The sequence below is a fragment of the Pleurodeles waltl genome, chromosome 8 (assembly GCF_031143425.1).
Source record: "Pleurodeles waltl isolate 20211129_DDA chromosome 8, aPleWal1.hap1.20221129, whole genome shotgun sequence".
NCBI lineage: Eukaryota > Metazoa > Chordata > Amphibia > Caudata > Salamandridae > Pleurodeles > Pleurodeles waltl.
The window spans coordinates 488,546,236-488,563,360 of record NC_090447.1 but is presented as its reverse complement, the minus strand read 5'-3'; the positions used below and the strand labels follow the sequence as shown (position 1 = coordinate 488,563,360).

The 17,125-nt window shown below is 44.0% G+C and overlaps 1 protein-coding gene across 1 annotated transcript in view; it reads right to left on the bottom strand.

Annotated features, from left to right (window-relative positions):
- The window catches only part of MRPS9 (mitochondrial ribosomal protein S9), a 385,254-nt gene that overhangs the window by 60,947 nt on the left and 307,182 nt on the right, over positions 1 to 17,125 (bottom strand). Inside the window, exon 8 of the mRNA XM_069204443.1 lies at positions 16,237 to 16,405. Coding sequence (XP_069060544.1) covers positions 16,237 to 16,405 — 169 coding nt within the window. The remainder of the gene's footprint in view (positions 1 to 16,236; positions 16,406 to 17,125) is intronic.

Sequence of the window (17,125 nt, the reverse complement as noted above, 5' to 3'; positions counted from 1 at the left end):
TATGTAGTGAGACATGTGTGTGAGTATGGCATCTAGGAATGCCCTGAGGAACCTTGATAGTGCACTTTGAGATACCCCACCTGCCACAGCAATGATCCCCTGATAGCTCCCCGAGGCCAAGAGGTGCAGTGAGCATAGCACTTGCACATGCGTAGGGATGGCGCAGCCGCGCAGATTCTGGCGTTCTAGCTGTGGTTTGAGTAATTCAATTAATTCTAGTATAGCTGCGCTGCTAAGTCTGTATTTGTCATAGATCTCTTCCTCAGTTTGCTGAAAAAGAGTCTGCCTTGTTCTGTAAATCTTCTCCTGTCTCTGGCTACTCCTCCTCCTCTGCTGGGCTGCGTGGACTCTCCTCCTCACTGCTATCAGGTATATCTCCGCCATCTTGAGTAACCCAGATGCCTTCTGGGTCTCCCTTTTATACTTTGGTAATGATTACCACCTGCTCTGAGTTAGTGGTAAATGGGACCTGCAAACTGGGCTTTTTGCGACTACTCGCAATTTGCGAGTTGCTATTGCATATGGTTTGCGACTCGCAAATTGCGACTTCCTATTTGCGGGTCGCAAAATGGGGTCGCACATTTTACGAGTCGGTAACGGCTCGCATCGCTTTTTGCGAGTCGGAAATGGGATTTTTGCATACCATTTCCGATTTTGCAGAGTCGCAAATAGCGATTCGGGCCATTTGCGACTCGCAAACCTTTGCTACATCTGGCCCATAATCTTTTAGCAGTCAGTTCACACAAAAGGCTTCCGTTATGAGCACATTTAAACAATACAATAGACATTTCATAGTTTAATTCACTTGGTCAGCATTTTTATTAAACACTAAGAAATACAGCTTTTACATGACGCCTGGCAAAATAGGCCAAGACATTCGCTAAGTTAAGGCCTACAATTAATAAAGCTAAACTTACTTCATAACTCTCCATATGACATATTACTGCATTAATCTAGCATATATTCAATATTTCATACTATTTAATAATTGATTAGTACACTTCGTTAACATTGGTGGTCATTTTTCGTGATCACATTTTCAAATGTGTACATTATTTTTCTACGTTATTTTACTGTCTACATAAACTTATTATTGAAAATGCATAAACCTTCATTAATATATTTTTTTTATTAAAACACCTGCGCTAGCAATCCCTCCTCTGATGACTAAATATGACTAATATTACCCACAAATATTTGCATCAACTAAAACTTTTACTAATCAATTTCTTCATCATTTCATTTTCCCCTTGAACTTTCCCTGTAATATTTTTCCCTTTTCTTCCCTTCTTTGATTATTCTTTGACCTTTTCATTTTAATTATTTTGCATAATTTGCACAATTCCTATATCCCCAATAGACAAACCACAACAATTAATATCCCTTGTAGTATTTTCAATAGTATCCCGTTCCAAATGTTGCTGAGCCAATTCCCCACTGAAGCAAACCCTTTGCCAACCTTTTCCCTAACCCCTGGTTCTTTCAATTCTTTCAAATCAGCACTTGTATTAGTCAGATTAGTAAGTAAGTCTCTTATCTCTTTACTATTATCTGGACTATATGAACAACAATACCTAGAATTAATCATTCTACAGACTCCACCATCCTTTGCTAAAAGAACATCTAAAGCAAGATGATTTTGAAGAGTCATAGCTGTATCAGCAGCCAATTCAGTATCTATCAGGAGTATGGCCCCTGAAAAATTTGTCAGCATGTTATCCACAATAGTAGACAACTTTTCAATATTTATCGAATTCAGAATGACTCCCACTGAAGGAATCACCGCTCCAAATATATCTCCCACAATAGCAGAAGAGGACTCCCTCCTCTGTCTCGCATGATGTAATTCAGTCACTATCGGAAACCTTTGCAGATCCTCCATTTGATAAATCTTTGGGAAAACTATCCCCAAATAACATGTCCCATACCATCCTCTTGGAAGACGGTAATAAGCATTAAGTCCACAGATGTAGTAAATCCCTGGAATTGCAGGGGCCTGTCCATTCAAAATAAATGTCCATTTACTCTGAAACAAAAACACATGCCTACATTCACTCATTCCCACAAATAAAGTGTCAGTGCGCGATTTAGGCCTATATACACAAGGTTTTCCTATGTGTGGTGCATCTAAAACTAATTTCCCTTGCATTTTAATTGCACTATAAGCATAATCATTTTTGTAAATCCTTTTCTCTAAACCCTTTTGTAATTTCTCTTTTAACGCCTTTCTCCTGTCATCTGTGTGATCTAAGAAACTTTTCTCTAAAGGTGTAAGCAAGCATTTCAGATTATTTCTATGCGCATAAGCTGTGCCAAACGTCAATGTAGGTTCAAAGAAGCCTCTATTTCTATGTCATTATCTTTAGCTACTCTACTCCAATATCTAATTATAGGAATAAACAAAAACACAACATCATAATTAGAATAGAAATACTGGATGTACTCCTGGTTACAAAATCTTGTTAAACTATGATAAGTGACTCCTTCCTCGACTGATAAAGGAATCTGCGTACACACAAAACAACTCTTCGCATCTATTGTCTCAACATACTCACTCAATAGGAAATAGAAAACATTAGAAGAAAGTTGTCCCTGCACATTTGTATCCTCATGCAAATATTTCTCATCTAACCTAAACTTCTCTAATGCCGTTAGTGCAGTAGTTGTCTCAAAACCAGAAGTAAAGTTGCCTTCCCTTTTTTCAAAAACAGACATACCCACAATCAATACCACAAACAATATCCCACACTTAATTGCCAAACCAATGCTCATATATTTACAGTGCATAGCATCTCTACCTTGTTGACGAATGTTACTCATGATCTGTAAAGAATCAGAAAGCAGAAGAAATCAAGAAAACTTGCATCAAAAATCAAAAATAGACAACTCTTCTTTCAGCAGTTCAGTTTCACTTCCAGGATCCCTTGTTAAAATCGGTTAGCAGCTTTGTCAAAATCAGGTTTCTAAAGTCAGATCAGGTTATCAATGTCTTTTCCGGTTACTTTCGACAGTCTCTTTCTCAAAAATTTCTCTTGGAATGTTTCAACAGTTCAGTTCATTAATCTCCTGCACGTGCCAAAATACTGAACCAGAACTTCTCTATCAAAGCAAAAAGACAGAAACTCTTGCTGGCATTCGCTAGTAGTTGCATATGCCCATTCAGGATCTGCGTATCTTCGACTTGCTGTTCTCTTTCTTATCAATTTTCGATCACCATTCAGTTCACTTTCACTTAGATCTTCTTTCCTTGTGGTATCTATTTCTTCCTCGATTGTTGGTTCAACAGCCACGTCTTTCCCTTTCTCCACTTGTGATTCCGGACACTTATCTCCTTTCAGTGGACCCTCTGTCAGTATTCTCTTAAGAATTGAACTTTAACCTTTTCCTTGTTCAGTGGTGTTTTCTATTGATGGACCTGCAACCGGTTCAGGAGGAGTCAGATCACTTTGACTTTGATCCACTCAATTCCTTCTCATTCTGGGTCTGGCAATTGCTCTGTTTGTCTCTCAAGATCGTCTGCTTCTGGGAAAGCCTTCCTCTGACTAGGCTCTCTTGTTGCTTCAGTTGAGATAGGCTCTCCGTCTCCCTCCTGGAGGTCTTCTCCCTCGTCTCTCACAGGAGTGACTGAACCGTCCTCAACAAGCTCAGATCTGGTCTCAGTTCCCCTTTGTTCTCCTTCCGGCCCTGAGACTTGTCTCACTGTTGTTGGTACTCTCAACAACACTTCTTCATGATCCATTGGACATGGCACTTTATTTGTGTGGCTTACATGAATAGAGTTTGGAATTCCAGCACACTTCACAGCTGTGGTAGTTGTCAAGACCACTTGGTATGGTCTTTTCAACGAGGCTCCAAACATGTTTTTCTCACGTGCTTTCGGATGACAACCCAGTCCCCAGCTATCAGGTTGTAACCTGTGTCATGGATCGGTGGCAGTGTGGTGGCCTCCACCTACTGAGAAAAAGGGCAGACCACATCAGCCAGACCTCTGCAGTAATCCAACACCATATCATCTGTAATGTTGACAAGTGCATTTTCTGGCACCGCTGGTAACCTCATTACTCTGCCCATGAGGATCTCTTGTGGCGGCAATCCTGTCTTCCTGTCAGGTGTTTTTCACATTGACATCAACACTAAAGGCTATGTGTCAGGCCATTTCAAATTTGTAGCCAAACACATCTTTGCAACCCTTGACTTCAAGGTACCATTCATCTGTTCCACTAGTCCTGATGCTTCAGGGTGTTAACTACAATGCAACTTCTGCTCAATGTTCAATGCTGCACACAGTAATTTAATCACTTCATTGTTCAAGTGACTTCCCGTATCTGATTTTAAAGAGATTGGAAACCCGAAATGCGGTATCAGTTCCCTAAGCAGTAGTTTCGCTACTGTAAGACTATCATTTCTTCGTGTAGGGTACGCTTCAATCCAGAGACGAAAGATGCAACAATCACCAACACATATCTCAAACCTCCACACACAGGCATCCCAATAAAATCCATTTGCTTTCTGCTGAATGGACCTCCCGCTCTTCCAATGTGGCTCAAATTAACCACTGTCCCCCTCCCTGCGCTTAGCTGTCTACAAAGGATACATCAATGGCAGACTGCTTCAACAACTTGTCTAAACTTTGGGTTGAACCAATCATGTTTGAACAGACAAACCATGGCATCCCTCCCAATATGTGCCTGACCATGATAGTACCTTGCCATTTGGGATAACAGACTATTTGGCAAAACCAGTTGACCCTCCTATGAAACCCACAACACATCTTGTTTTTGTACACATTTAATTTTGCTCCATGAACGTTTTTCCTCCCTGTCAACATAATTCTGCAACGTTTTTAATTCTTCCAAAGTGTCAATTATTTTCACAGCATAGCTTGTACAAGTTTCGTCTTCTTCAGGTAACAGTTCGCACTTCTCTTTGAATGATATATAGTTCAATGTGCAAAACCTTGCAACTTGATCCACATATCTATTTCCCAATCACACATAGTCCTGCAACTTCAGATGTTCACTGCATTTCACCACGGCAATCTTTTCAGGCATTTGAATAGCATGTAACAATTCTTTAATTCTCTCACCATTTCTCACTAGTAAACCAGAAGGTCAGGAGACCTCTCTGTGACCACAATTGACCAAAATCATGGACTATTCCAAATCCATACTGGCTATCCGAACAGATGTTAACTTTCCACTGAGCAGAAACATTGCATGCTCTAGTAAGGGCTACCAGTTCCGCTACTTGTGCAGAATACACTCCTCGAAGCCAAGAAGCTTCCAAAGTGCCTGTAGTACAAGTTACTTACCTTCGGTAACAAAATATCTGGTAGAGACATATTCTAGTTGCAGATTCCTTGAATTAGAATTTCCCCCAGGCGTCAGACTGGATCGGAGATTTTCATTCAAGCAATATCCTTGCGCGTCGGTTGACTCTGCAAGCATCGTAGGTGTCGTGGTCGCCGTGATGACGTTGGGAGTAGTACATAGACGCCGCCCTCTCGCAGTGACGTTAGTTTCTTTTAACGACTTTCCACACCAGAGCGCAGAGCCGCTAATAACACTGAGATTGGTGCGCCAGAGCTAAGGACCTGAAAGGGCGGAATCCCTGTCCCTAGAAATCAGTTTGCAAGCGGGGAGGATGGGTGGGCAGTATGGAATCTGCAACTAGAATATGTCTCTACCAGATATTTCATTACCGAAGGTAAGTAACTTGTACATCTGATAGAGACTTCTAGTTGCAGATTCCTTACCTTAGAATAGATACCCAAGCAATGCCATCCTCGGTGGTGGGCTGCAACTAAGATCATACTAGAAAGTCCTGCAGGACCGAACAACCAAAGTAGCCGTCCCGACGGACCTGACTATAAAGGCAGTAATGCTTAGCAAACGTGTGCAGGGATTCCCACGTAGCTGCCTGACAGATATCCAGGACAGGAACTCCACATGCTAACGCAGTGGATGCAGCAGTTGCTCTGGTAGAATGAGCCCGCAAGCCGTCAGGAGGTTGCTTTTCTGCCAAAGCGTAGCACATTTTGATGCAAAGAAGCACCCATCGAGAGATGGTACGCTTTTGCACCGCCTTTCCTTTCTTCGCACCCACATAGCCAACAAAGAGTTGATCATCCACCCGGAAGTCTTTAGTACGATTGAGGTAGAATGCCAACTCTCTTTTTGGGTCCAGACGGTGGAGTCTCTCTTCCTCATGGGAAGGATGTGGGGGTGCGTAGAAGGTAGGCAAAGTGTTGGACTGGCCTACATGAAATGGTGTAACCACCTTAGGAAGGAAGGAAGCCCTAGTGCGTAACACCACTTTGTCAGGGTGCATAGACAAGTATGGAGGCTTTGAAGAAAGTGCCTGAAGCTCACTTACCCTGCGACCAGATGTGATAGCGATGAGAAAGACAATTTTGAATGTGAGGAGCCGCACAGGACAATTATGCATTGGCTCAAAGGGGGTACACATAAAGTAAGTAAGTAAGTACAAGATTAAGATCCCACTGAGGCATGAAGGGAGTGGGAGGAAATAAGTGTGTGAGCCCCTTCAAGAACCTACTCACAAGAGGAGATTTGAAGAGTGAGGGCTGATCAGGAAGCCAAAGAAAGGCGGAAATGGCAGACAGATACCCTTTAAGGGTGCCCAATGCAGAGCCCTGCTGGGATAAAGAAAGAATGAACAGAAGAACCTCTGAAAGAGGGGCACAAAGGGGGTCAACAGATTTGTAGGTGCACCATGCTACAAATTTATTCCAACGACAGGCATATCCAGTTTTAGTCGATGGACGCCTGGCTGCCAAGATAACATTACAGACTTCGGGTGGAAGGGCAAATGCCATCAACTATTGCCGCTCTATCTCCACGCATGAAGGCAGAGGTTGGACAGGTTTGGGTGGAGGACCGTCCCCTGCTGCTGCGACAGAAGATCCGCCCGAAGAGGCAGTCCGAGTGGAGGATCGATGGACATGCTCAATAGCTCTGGATACCACACTCTTCGAGCCCAGTCCGGAGCCACCAAGATAACTTGGGCCCGGTCGTCCTTGATTTTCTTGAGAACTCTGGACAGAAGAGGGATAGGTGGGAAGGCGTAAAGGAGGCCGGAGTTCCACTCGAGATGAAAAGCATATCTGAGCGAGTGCCGCTTTGGAAACTCCAATGTGCAAAATAGCTGACATTGCGCATTATCTGCGGAGGCGAACAGATCTAACCAAGGCTCTCCCCACTTGAGAAAGAGACCTTGTGCCGTCTCCGGATGGAGACGCCATTTGTGATCAATAGTGCATCGGTGGCTGAGTTCGTCTGCTCTGGCGTTCAGAGAGCCCGCCAGATGTTGAACCATCAGGGTAATGCCCTGATGTTCCAGCCATGTCCAGAGGCGTAGTGCCTCCTGACAAAGGGTCCAGAACCCTACCCCTACTTGTTTGTTGGATTACCACATGGCAGTAGTGTTGTCCGTGAACACCTGCACCACTTTCCCTTTGAGAGAGCGAAGGAATGCTTTCAACGCAAGTCTGATCCCCCGGGGCTCCAGCATATTTATGTGGAGTCCCGACTCCGCTGGAGACCAGAGGCCTCTGATCTCCGCCTCTCCCATGTGGCCGCCCCAACCCAGAAGTGACGCATCTGTCACCATAGAGAGATCTGGGTGGGGAAGGGAGAGTGATCTGCCATTGACCCAATCGGGATTCGAAAGCCACCACTGCAGGTCTTTCGCAGTCCCCTCCGAGATCTGGACCATGTCTGAGAGATTTCCCTGATGCTGCGCCCACTGGAACTTTAAGTCCCACTGCAGAGCCTGCATATGCCACCTGGCATGTGTTACTAGCAAGATGCAGGAGGCCAAGAGGCCCAGCAGCCTCAGAGTCTGTCTCACCGAAACCCAAGACCAAGGCTGAAAGATTGGAATCATAGCCTGAATGTCTTGGACTCGATTTTTGGGAGGATAAGCCTGAAACAGCACTGTATCCAGAACAGCTCCGATGAAAGGGAGCGTCTGTGAGGGAGTCAGGTGTGACTTCGGCACATTGACAGTGAACCCCAGCTGGTGCAGGAGATTCACCGTAGTCTGAAGGTGGGAGACAACTGTCAGGGACGAAGGTGCCTTCAACAGCCAATCGTCTAGGTAGGGGAAGACGGACCCCTAACCTGCGCAGATGAGCTGCAACCATCGCCATCACATTTGTGAACACCGGAGGGGCACTGGTAAGGCCGAAAGGGAGCACAGTAAACCGAAAGTGCTCATGACCTACCACAAATCGTAGGTAACATCTGTGGGCAGGCAGGATGGGGATGTGGAAATAAGCGTCCTGCAAGTCCAATGCAACCATCCAGTCTCCTGGGTCCAAGGCAGACAGAACCTGAGCCAGGGTGAGCATTTTGAACTTGTCCTTCTTGAGGAAGTAGTTCAGGTCCCGAAGATCTAGGATAGGACGCAAGCCTTTGTCCTTCTTTGGTATCAGAAAGTAGCGGGAATAACAACCACAACCTACTGGCACAGGGACCTTTTCTATAGCTCCCTTTGCCAAGAGAGCCGTGACTTCCTGGCAGAGAAGCACCAAATGATCCTCCGGAAGATGATGTAAGGATGGTGGCATGTGTGGTGGTGCAGATTCTAAAGGGAGGGAGTAGCCCTTCCGAATTATCTGCAAAACCCACCCGTCCGTGGTGATATGTTCCCAGTGGGGCAGGTGATGGCAGATCCTGCCACCAACTGGGCAGGAGTGAGGGGACGGACTAGGAAGGTTTAGAGGCTGCAGTGGGGGCAGAGGTGGACTGGACAGACCTCTGGTTCCCTGCCCCCACGGCCATGTGGGATTCCGAGTCCACGGCCATGCATAGGTTGTCCCACATGCATGGCATAGGGACTGGGTTGAGGACACGACAGGGTGCCCCTTCCATGGCCACGAAAGGGATGAAAAGCGGACTGTTGGGGACGTGTAACGGGAATTGGTGCACTGTATTACTATTCCTGTTTTGCCTCTGTCCTGTGACCTGTTGAGAAAGCATCATCTGTTGCTGCTCCATCAGGGCTTGAGGTATTTGAATTTGCTGTCTAGGTACCAAGGGAACCTGCTGTTGCATCGGCTGCAACTGTGACACTTGCGCACGGGGCATTTGCACCTGCTGCATGGGCTGAAAATTTTGCACTTGATTCAAATTATTCGGAAAATTTAGATTAGGACCCCTTACTCTCGGTCTTCTCACATTCTGGAATGAACTGATGTCATTACTCTGCTGAACAACAAGTTCCTGCACCATCATCGGACACTCCTGTTTCCAATGTCCCACTGCTCCGCAAACGTGACATGGCAATAGCTTCTTCATTCCCTGCACATCATTCTGAACCACTGCAGTTTTCAAGTCTGGACCACGATTCATATTGCCTCCACAACCTCTACCTCTAATCTGAGGCCGGAACATCATAATTCCCTGCTGCTGCTGTGGTAACGGCTGTGGAAAATTCCCTTGCACTCTTGTTTGAGCTGCTTTAATCTGCATCACCATTGCCTTCTCTTTCAACTTTTTCTGCTTCAATGCAATCTCATTACTACAGTATTTTGCATACTGCAACACCTCATCAATTGTCTTTGCTTGCCAGAAAATCAAATGACTCTTAGTCATCTGGCTAATTTCAGGTCTCAATCCTTCCACAAATCTGAACACAAAATGGAGCATGTCTTTCGCCTCAATTGTTTCTGTATCACTGTAATGCTTGAATGCCTTCAACAATCTCTCATAGTGCGTATTTATCGACTCCTTTGCTTCCTGTCAATTCTCTGCTAATCATTATTCTTGGGTGAAATCCTCGATTTTAGAAACTCAATCACCTTATAGTAATATTTCAGACAGTGCACCTGTATTCTTATCTGTCTCCGGTTCACTTGTTGGCCAGTCTACACTCCTCTTACACTCTATCCACAGATCAGCTGGAACCACTATCTCTAGTAATGTGTTCAAGTCTTCCCATAAACACTTCGCAAGTTTCACAAATCTGTCTGTCTGCTGATACCACTCTACGGGTTTTTCTCTCAATTTTGGATAATCATTAGTAAATGACAGAATGTCACTTCTGCTCCAAGGGATGTGAACAAAATTTTCCCCTGGAATCTCTCTCATTGGTAAAATCTTTACTGGATCTTTATCCTGCTGCACATTTTCAGTCAGCTCTAAGGAATCCCTTTTTCTCTTGTCTCTTTTCTTTACCCATCTGCCTTCCCATTTGTCTAACGCTCCCCAGGTCTGAGCACTCTGAAGCAGTTCCTTAAGGTGTGCCATCATTCTGGCAGATCTCTGAGCTGTCAGTCCTTGTAACAAAATGTTACTTGCTTGGACCAAGGGCAACTGCTGTGCAACTGCATTCATAGTCTGCGGTGTCAATAGTTTCAAGCTCTGGCTAACGTTAGGCCCTGCCACAGTTTCTGGAAGTGCTACGAATAGACTAAGGTCTAACAATGATCTGGATCCGTCAAAAGTCTGACCCTCAGGAGAGACTACCTGAACATGTTCATTATGTCCTCCCCTCATTAGGTTCTGGGACATTGCTCCCTGTTTACCTACAGTCGGTTTCTTCTGTGGAAATAATGGTACCACTGGACCAACTGTAATAGGTAGTGATTCAGCATCCGGAGCTGCTCTGGCACCTACACTCTGTGGGTCAGTAACTCCCATATTCTGATTCATCATCGTAGTCATATCTGACTGTGTCCCTGTCACTGGAGCAAATCTTGGCATTACCTGTGGCTGTACTTGCGGCAACAAAATCGGAGTCGGCTCAGTGTGAACCAGTATTGGTCTCGGGAAGACCCACTCCGTGGGCACCACTAAGTTCAAAGTCATTTCCATAATGGGCACATCAGGATAAATTCTATGAACCTGTGGCAGGTGCATCTGTGTCTGCACTACAGAAGCAGTAGGCACATTAAGACCACTTTGCATCGTATTCTGTGTTAGGCTAGCATTAACCTGTATCGGACTCATTGTTCCATTAACCTGTGTCAGATCAACACTGGTATTTGGACCACTCTCATGTCCTGTATATGGTGGTGGTCGATCTCTCAATAACTGTGTAATAAACTCATCATTGTCTGATTCCTCCTCTACCGTTGAAGACTTCCTAGCCTCCTTGCTCTCGGACAGACTTTTATTAGTTTTCCTAGTAGCTTTCTTTCCTTCCTTCTAATTCTCCTGCGTTATAGCTGGAAACAACTTAATCCACAGCAAAGTCTTCATGCCTTCTGAACACAATCCCATCTAGCCTCACTAGAGTCTTTCTGCCTTTTCTCATCCTCCTCTCGCATTTCAATTGCTGTTGCTGTCTGGCTACCGGCTCCCAAATCGCTAATGCCTCAAACTGTGCTGGTCTCGGAAAGGGCTTAGAATCATATAGCACCATCCGTAAATGCTCCAAAACTCTCAAACTGAACGTCCCATTTGTAGGAAACGCTAAGTTCCCATCTTTCTCTGTTAATTTGCACCATCGCTTTAACCAAAGACATAGTGCAACACCCTTCTCTTCCATTAAAATGTAAGCTGGAGTACCTTCTGGCAGTGTAGCCTCGCCTACACTCACTGTAATATACATATCTCCCCTTTGGGCACTTTTCAACGCTTTGAAAAACTTCATCTTTTCAACTTTTTGTTTATTCAAAATCAAATCAGGAAGTGACTTTTAATCCCAAGATTCCTTTCACCTACGTTCTCAACCAATTGCCTCTCACAGACGGCTGGCAATCCGTGTGTGACCCTTCTCACTAACCGACCTATCCCAGTGACGGCTGGCAATCCGTGTGTGACCCTTCTCACTAACTGACCTATCCCAGCGCGGCTCCAATGATGTCACACTCACACCTACTGCGGCTGACAAAGTCTTACGGCTTGTCCTCCCTTCACTCCAATTCGCACAAAACTAATGCAAAATTGCAAGCACTATTCAAAAACCAAAAACCAAAAACAAATCTGCTGGTTTACTACAGGAAAGCTAACACAATTGCTTCAGAAACCTTACTGATTTTTCACTGATGGCTCTTCCCGCACTTACAGCTACTCCTTCTTTCTCGGTCTCCCAGATTCTCAAGCAAAATTCAACCCGCAAATTTTACTCTAAACTGATCAATGGGTCTGTCCTAATGCACATAGGACTCACCAAATCTCAGTCGAAATTTTCTTACACTCACTTGAACTCACACACTGATTTGTTGACCACGCCAGATCAACCTACTAAACCAGACAAATTACAACATATAACCAAGTGTCTCATACACTTTTCAATATACTCCGGAGTCTTAGACCACGCAGGGTCCGTACATCAACAACCACGTGGACAATTTTTGAGCACCAGGCACCACACACATATGAAGTTCGACGACTTCCCTACTCTCTTACTGCAGAGTACGCACACTCCTGCTACAACTTCATTTGAAGTATGCAAACTCCCTAAATCCTCGCAAACCTCACAATTCTCCTGTGATTTGCATAACCTGTGCAAGCGCAACCTATTTCACTCGCACTACCACTAGAAAACTGGGAACATCCTCAAACACCCATTAGCAGGATCCAGGATCTGGGAAAGTCATTTCTGGGCTTAAGGGAACATTGTTTACTCTCCAATCATCATCATTGAAAAACAAAACGACCCTCAAAAGGACCAACTCATCAAACTGCTACCATCTCAGGGAATATCGGTTACTGTGTACTGCACGTCTATGGTAGGCTCTTAAGGAGACGAACCATCGGTCTCTTAATGTCTCTGTTATCACTCTGTACCGAACATCTATGGAAAGCTCTTAAGGAGACTAACCATCAGTCTGCTACCATCACTGTTAGCGCACCCTACTTTAATAAGTAAACTTACAAGGGGACGCGAATAGGTCTATGAACCTTTTTACTCGCAGTTAAGATGTTTTACTATAGCTCTAGAACATAATAAAAAATCAATACACAATCATCAACAATCATTAATAATTAACAAAATCAACAATCAATGGAGTCAGTAACTGTCACACACCATGACCTCTCAGTCATGAATAACCACACCTCTAGTAAAAGTTTAGAATGTTTATTTCCCTAGATTAACAATGCTAAGGTCATATAGATTAATCTCAAAATCAGATGAAACACATACAAAAACAACACTGGTTGTCCAAAGCAGCTGAAGAAACGCAATCTAATCAAAGCTTGAACTACACCACATTCTAGAGTTATGGTGCAAATCGATAACAAAGTCAACTGCGTCAATGAAATGAAGTACATGAAGTTTAGCAGAGAAATTCATCAAGCATTAGTCCCTGTTATCATTATTCATTAAAGAGATTCCTTAACTAACCTCAGATTAGCATCAGCATGTTGGGCTTCATGCAAAACAATTTAGTAACACAAATTTGGAAAAACATCCAACTATGGTTCTATCAAAATAGCGCAGTTGGTACCTAGAAAGAAAAAGCAAATATGCATGGTAATCACAATTTGATATATAGCTATCCTCAGGGTGGATCAGCAAAGCAGAATCAGTCTTCATCTTCAGGACATCAGTCGATCAGCAAAGCATCAGCTTTCAGCATCAGAATTTTAAGAGGGCAAAGTCATTAAGCATTAAAGGTAAGCAAGTCTCTAGTAAAGAGGCATGAGAAAGCAATAACCTTTCGGTCAGAAAAATATGGGCAGCTTCTCTCAGAGTGAGTGACGCTCTTCTCTCTCTGCAGCGTCGTTATATTAATGTTACCTAAACTATCCCCTAATTCCCTATTGGTCAGTTATTCGTATGTTCGCACTCTGTCTAATAAAACTACTATTGGAAATCTAGAAATTCTAATATTTCTCCTTTCTCATATTGTTGATTGGTATTTCTTGCGATGTCCTCATCATCCGGCTTGTTAAGTAACCATATTGTTGCAGCTTCTACTCTAGTCAGTATCTTCATTGTTCTTGTCCTGGAAAAATCAGTCTCACACATTACACATAAAATGTTGCATTAGCAAGAACATAGGGCCTGATTATGACCGCCGCCGCCCGCCATGCGGTTCCCGCCAAATGAACGCGGCGGCCATTCTGGCTTTCCCGCTGTGCTGGCGGGCGACCGCCAAAAGGCCGCCCGCCAGCACAGCGGGAAAGACCCAGCAACGATGAAGCCGGCTCCGAATGGAGCCGGCGGAGTTGCTGGGGTGCGACGGGTGCAGTAGCACCCGTCGCGAATTTCAGTGTCTGCTAGGCAGACACTGAAATTATTTTTGGGGCCCTCTTACGGGGGCCCCTGCAGTGCCCATGCCAATGGCATGGGCACTGCAGGGGCCCCCAGGGGCCCCGCGGCACCCCCTACCGCCATCCTGTTCCTGGCGGGTCTCGGGAGACCCGCCAGGAACAGGATGGCGGTAGGGGGTGTCAGAATCCCCATGGCGGCGGAGCGCGCTCCGCCGCCATGGAGGATTCTCACGGGCAGCGGAAAGTCGGCGGTACACCGCCGACTTTCCGTTTCTGGCCGCGGCTGAACCGCCGCGGTCAGAATGCCCAGCGGTGCACCGCCAGCCTGTTGGCGGTGCTACCGCGGTCATTCGCCCTGGCGGTTTTTACCGCCAGGGTTAGAATGACCCCCATAATCTTTTAGCAGTCAGTTCACACGAAAACCTTCTGTTATGAGCACATTTAAACAATACAATAGAATACATTTTTATTAAACGCTAAGAAATACAGCTTTTACATGAGGCCTGACAAAATTAGGCCAAGACATTCGCTAAGTTAAGGCCTACAATTAATAAAGCTAAACTTACTTCATAACTCTCAATATGACATATTACTGCATTAGAGTAACGTATATTCAATATTTCATACTATTTAATCATTGATTAATACACTTCGTTAACATAGGTGGCCATTCTTTGTAATCACATTTTCAAATGCGTGCGTTATTTTTCTACGTTATTTTATTTTCTACATAAACTTATTATTCAAAATGCATAAACATTCATTAATAAAAAAAAAATTATTAAAACACCTGCGCTAGCAGGGGCATGCCCCATGCAAACGAGGGAATCATGTTGCCTCTGCTCCTGAGCCGTATTATGGATGCGGGTGAAGAGACAAAAATGCCTTTAGGAGGAGCACTGAAAGTGTGCCACAAAAAGGTAGCGCATTCTCAGTGCGCCTCCTAAAGGCAGTCCTCGGGGGGAGGGGCGCGGGGAAGGGTGTTCCATGGACCCCGCCCCCAGACATCCCCTTGCATGCAGGTGCAGTCCCTCACTGCACCCACCTGCAAGGGGCTCGCACACTGTGAAATGTGGAGCGACATGGAAGCCACCCCATATTTCACTTGAATGCGCTGCACAAAGTGCTGCGCGACTTTGTAGCTAGCTGCCCTGAGAGCCGCGCATTCACAATAATAGGGTACACTCTCCCTGTTTTTGCCTGGCGCACATGCTTTAAGGTGCATCGTGGTGCAAGTAGGGAAGGAGCACCCTTATGGCAATATAGGCCCTGGTGTTCTTTCTACTCCACTATAAAGAATAAACTGCTATACCCAGATTGGGGGATTAATTTTTAATATGGTCAATGTGTTGGTTAATTCGTTTGCTTACTCCTGGTATCTCTTGATATCAGTGTAGTAACAAAGCTAAATCCAAATAGGGGTATTGTTATGAGTTGTTTGTTATTTGTTCAGGGAATACAGCGCATGGTAAACCCTCAGTGCATTATTAACTCGCCATTCTGAGTTTTGCAAATCAGAATGTGGCATAAATAGTAATGCAAATAGTTTAACCATTCTAAGTTGTATAACTCATAATCTTACAGTATTTCCCCTCACAAATTTGGCTAGGTATTATCGCCTGGAAAAACTTGCAGGAAAAAGACTGAACTTTGATTATAAGTTGTAATCTTGATACAGGCCGTGAGTTCAACAGACAATGAAATAAGGGCCCTTCACATTGTGCCACATGTTCCTTCTTTACCTGTATTTCACACTTTGCGGTGAGAAGACGTAAAGTGTGCCTGATACTCACTGTTTACGTGCCGGTATTAGATCAAGATATTGATTAAAAGTAAAAAAAAATCGATATTTACACGATAATGTTTCTATTCTAACAAAAGAGCGGCAAAATGTATATAAAATGTTTCATGCAGAAAATACAGCAGTAGCGAAACGTACACCATGTAAAGTGGTGACACCAAAGGCACATCCTGTCACAAACAAAATTTAAGACCATTGAAATATAATTTAAAAAATATATATATATTTCACTTAATCCATTACCTTCCGCAGTACTGAACGCCACACCTCGTTCATCATACTCCAAAGGTGATATCACTTGTTTCTTTGACTCCACCTCTAGCTGCTTACGAAACCGGAGCACATATTCTTCTTCAATGGCGCAGTATGGAAACATGAGTAACCGTTCCATCAGCTGGATGAAGCGGGCATACTATAGGTAGCAAAATAAATGAACCAATAAATAAACAGATGTTATGAAAACCTATCTTTGCAAACATCTGTTGGTGATTTCCAGGATGACTTTGGGGGTGCAGAATAAGTCTGTTGCATCAAAAATGGGACAGGAAGCAAAAAGAACAGGCAGAGGCATAATCTTCCCAGTTCTTAAATCACTTTTGGCGTTGTTTAAAAGCAACTTATGGTTTCCCAAAATTGCTACACTAGATGTAAAAAAGCAATTTTTTAAGGATTGTTGCAATTTAACAGTAATTTAGGACTTGAATTATTCCCACACTGCTGTGAATGAGCCATGTCATATAGAGAAGGGGTCTACAAATGAACTCCACTGTGAAGGTCAATCCAAGCTCTTTCCAGTTTGCTGCCAGGCACACTGAAATGTAACCTAATTTTACATAATGAAATCGAAATTTATCAGAGACTGTAGGAAGAAAAACATTGTGCTTAAATGCATATCAGTTTCAATGAAAAAATGCTATTAAAAACTGGATCCCCAAAAGATGATCAAGTGAGCTTCAAAGAGAAAATGGAGATTATCACAGAGCTGCAACTATTTGCACACAGTTGAGGGAGCCGCTTTTGGGCAAATCCTCTACGTGACAAAGGCATTTTTTCATGACAATTACTAGCCTCTTTATGCTTCTCTTTTTGTTTTTGTTTTTCAAACTCCATTTTGGAGTTATGCCTGCACAGT